General features: G+C 33.2%; 1 protein-coding gene across 1 annotated transcript; it reads right to left on the bottom strand.

The window, feature by feature from the left end:
- Positions 1-543: 543 nt before the first annotated feature.
- Positions 544-1,899, bottom strand: LOC100639626 (ryncolin-1-like). The gene is made up of 3 exons (XM_020002285.1): positions 1,735-1,899; positions 1,585-1,679; positions 544-1,160 (listed from the first exon to the last, which is right to left on the bottom strand). Exons 1-3 carry the CDS (start codon positions 1,805-1,807, stop codon positions 642-644), a joined length of 687 nt encoding a protein of 228 aa, XP_019857844.1. The 5' UTR covers positions 1,808-1,899; the 3' UTR covers positions 544-641.
- Between the last annotated feature and the right edge of the window lie 863 nt (positions 1,900-2,762).

The raw sequence follows: 2,762 nt of genomic DNA, 5'->3' as shown, positions 1-2,762 counted from the left end.
CCAAATTTTTTAATAAGAATGCAAACCCAGTCTTTATATCTAATATTTTGAGCTGTTTCTGATCAAAATGGAGATTTTATTTTGACTCTAAAAAGTTGCTAGAACATTGTGTAGTCTTTGGTGTTTCTGTTTTTAATCAGTGGCTACAGTATGTGTGGTAATCTGTTCTGTGATTTCACAAGTTACGAAACAGTACTGACTCACAAAAAATATAAGATGCATGCATACAGTAAATATATGAATAGTAAATTATGTAAATTCAAAATATGAAACACGTTACTAATCAACATTTCAAATCATTGACTACTCCTAATATCTGGGGAAGCCATAAGATGAAAGGTATATACCTCTTGTGGAGTAGACTATTACTGATATCACTGGTGGGACCAAGTATACTTGTTACATATGTATTATTCTTAATATGGTATATTCTGGTCCTAATGTCTTTTCTATATGGTAATCTCATTATTAATTCTACCATACACTGCTAGTGTTGTTAATTGTGATAATGTACATGTACACACATAATGTATTTGACTAGACTTGAAATCAATTGAATATTTGTAGCAAAAAGTAAATATAAATGGACTCAACTATACTAGCAATAATGAACTGTTAGTTCTCCAGTAGACACTGACTGTTCAACTGCTTCCTAGTTTCATTTCAGTTGTCTTCAGTGAATAGTGGTATCCCTTGAAATGATACCAATTGACACCATTGGCATATGAGGAATGAGACCCAACCAAATACAGACCATTGAGGTTTGAGAGATGACAATTCTTATACCACCATGCTCCGTCATAACTTGTTGCACAGTTTCCTGAGGAGTCGTCATTGTCTTGATCTTTGGTGGAGAACTCCGCTCCATTATGATAGCTCAGACTATCTCCAGCATTGCCTGCATATCCAGACACAGTCAGCTTGTACTCTGTGTCTGCATTCCCTACTTTAAAAGTAGAATAAGTAGCATACTTCTTATTCCCATCAAAATCTTCCAAGTCAGTAAGTCGGTTTATGTAATAAAGTCCCAGCCAGAACTCTTTATCGAGGTCTCCAAATCCATACTGATAGTCATCCCAGTTGAGGTAGAAGTCAGTTTTATCATTCATTCTCCTTTGAAATACAGTCCATCCACCTCCATTACTCATATCACAATAGACCTATTAAATACAAATTATATACTGCTACAGTGTATAGCCTCTTTATTAAGGACACCATTGGGCCCATACTACCAGTCCTTAATACATGTACAGTGTAGCCTCTTTATTAAGGACACCATTGGGCCCACACTACCTGTCCTTAATACATGTACAGTGTAGTCTCTTTATTAAGGACACCATTGGGCCCACACTACCTGTCCTTAATACATGTACAGTGTAGTCTCTTTATTAAGGACACCATTGGACCCACACTACCTGTCCTTAATACATGTACAGTGTAGCCTCTTTATTAAGGAGACCATTGGGCCCACACTATCTTTAATAGAGAAGTCTCCTCATTGACGTACTTTGTGTATAGTCAGGACATTAAATTGTCATTATTATAAAGGGTTCTATATACTGTTTATATTGAAATTATATTTACGTCAAAAGCTGGTAGATTATCAGGTTTCACAGTATATACTCCACTGCATACTGTACCATTTTTGTATGCTTCCTGACAGTCAAGAGGAAAACAACCTATTAGTAAAATAGATATGTCCATTCTTATTATTGTTGTTACTGTATGACATACCTTGTGTTGGAACAATAGCAATGCTAATAAGAATGAAGCATCCTATCAGCTTAAAATAAGAACAGGAATCCATCTTGTCTTGGTTTGCTGTATAGAACTAATACTGAACAATTCTTTTACTGTAGGTTACCAGTGATGAGTGTTTGTGTACAGCTACTGCTTTTATAACATACTGGAGCTTTATTTACTATCAGTCAAAATTATTGTGAATTTACTGGTCAAAACTATTGTGAATTTTAGATACTATTTATTGGCCTAAATTATTGTGAATTTTAGATATCATTAGTTACTACTATAATAAATAATAAATTTGGCTGACATATTTTTATTGCATGCAATATCTTGTCAGTAATAAAAATATAGATTACATAGAATAGAATGATACTTTTACTGATGATGAATATGCACATATTGTATGTGTGTGTTATAGTCAAGTTACAAAATAAAGTTCACACATTTGTTGATCAAATCTTCTAACATGAATGCAAATTCAGTCTTTTTATTTGATATTTTCAGGCAACAAAAAGTGTTATCACAGTGCTCATATATTTTGTAGAGAATTCGAGCTGTTTTTGGTTAAAATGGAAATTTTAATTTTTCTCCAAAAAGTTGCTAAAGCATTGTGTAGTCTTTGGTATTTCTGTTTTTAATCAGTGGCTACAGTAGGTGTGGTAATAAGTTCTGTGATTTCACAAGTGACAAGTCAGTACTGACTCACAAAAACATAAAATGCATGCATAGCTAGAGTAAATATGTAGATAGTAAATTATTATGTAAATATAGAATATGTTACTAATTAACATTTCAAATCATTGACTGCTGTGGAAGCCATAAAATGAAAGGTACTATACACTTGTAGGCTATTACTGATATTACTGGTGGGACCAAGTATACTTGTTACATACATGTACATGCTACATGTATTTTAAGCCTTTTCTTATGATAATCTCATTATTAATTCTACCATATACTGCTAGTGTTGCTAATTGTGATTATGTACCATGTACACTCATAATGTATTTGACTAG

This window comes from Amphimedon queenslandica, unplaced genomic scaffold, assembly GCF_000090795.2.
Source record: "Amphimedon queenslandica unplaced genomic scaffold, v1.1 AMPQUscaffold_12944, whole genome shotgun sequence".
NCBI classification, from domain to species: Eukaryota; Metazoa; Porifera; class Demospongiae; order Haplosclerida; family Niphatidae; genus Amphimedon; species Amphimedon queenslandica.
This window is presented reverse-complemented; position numbering and strand designations above follow the sequence as displayed.

What these genes read in the sequence shown, in the direction of transcription:
- LOC100639626 (XM_020002285.1), bottom strand. Translation starts at nt 1,807, where the DNA reads ATGGATTCCTGTTCTTATTTTAAGCTGATAGGATGCTTCATTCTTATT. An exon ending in TGCTATTGTTCCAACACAAG is followed by an intron (nt 1,680 to 1,734) that starts GTATGTCATACA and finishes TTTTACTAATAG; the next exon opens with GTTGTTTTCCTCTTGACTGT. An exon ending in ATAATCTACCAGCTTTTGAC is followed by an intron (nt 1,161 to 1,584) that starts GTAAATATAATT and finishes TGTATTTAATAG; the next exon opens with GTCTATTGTGATATGAGTAA.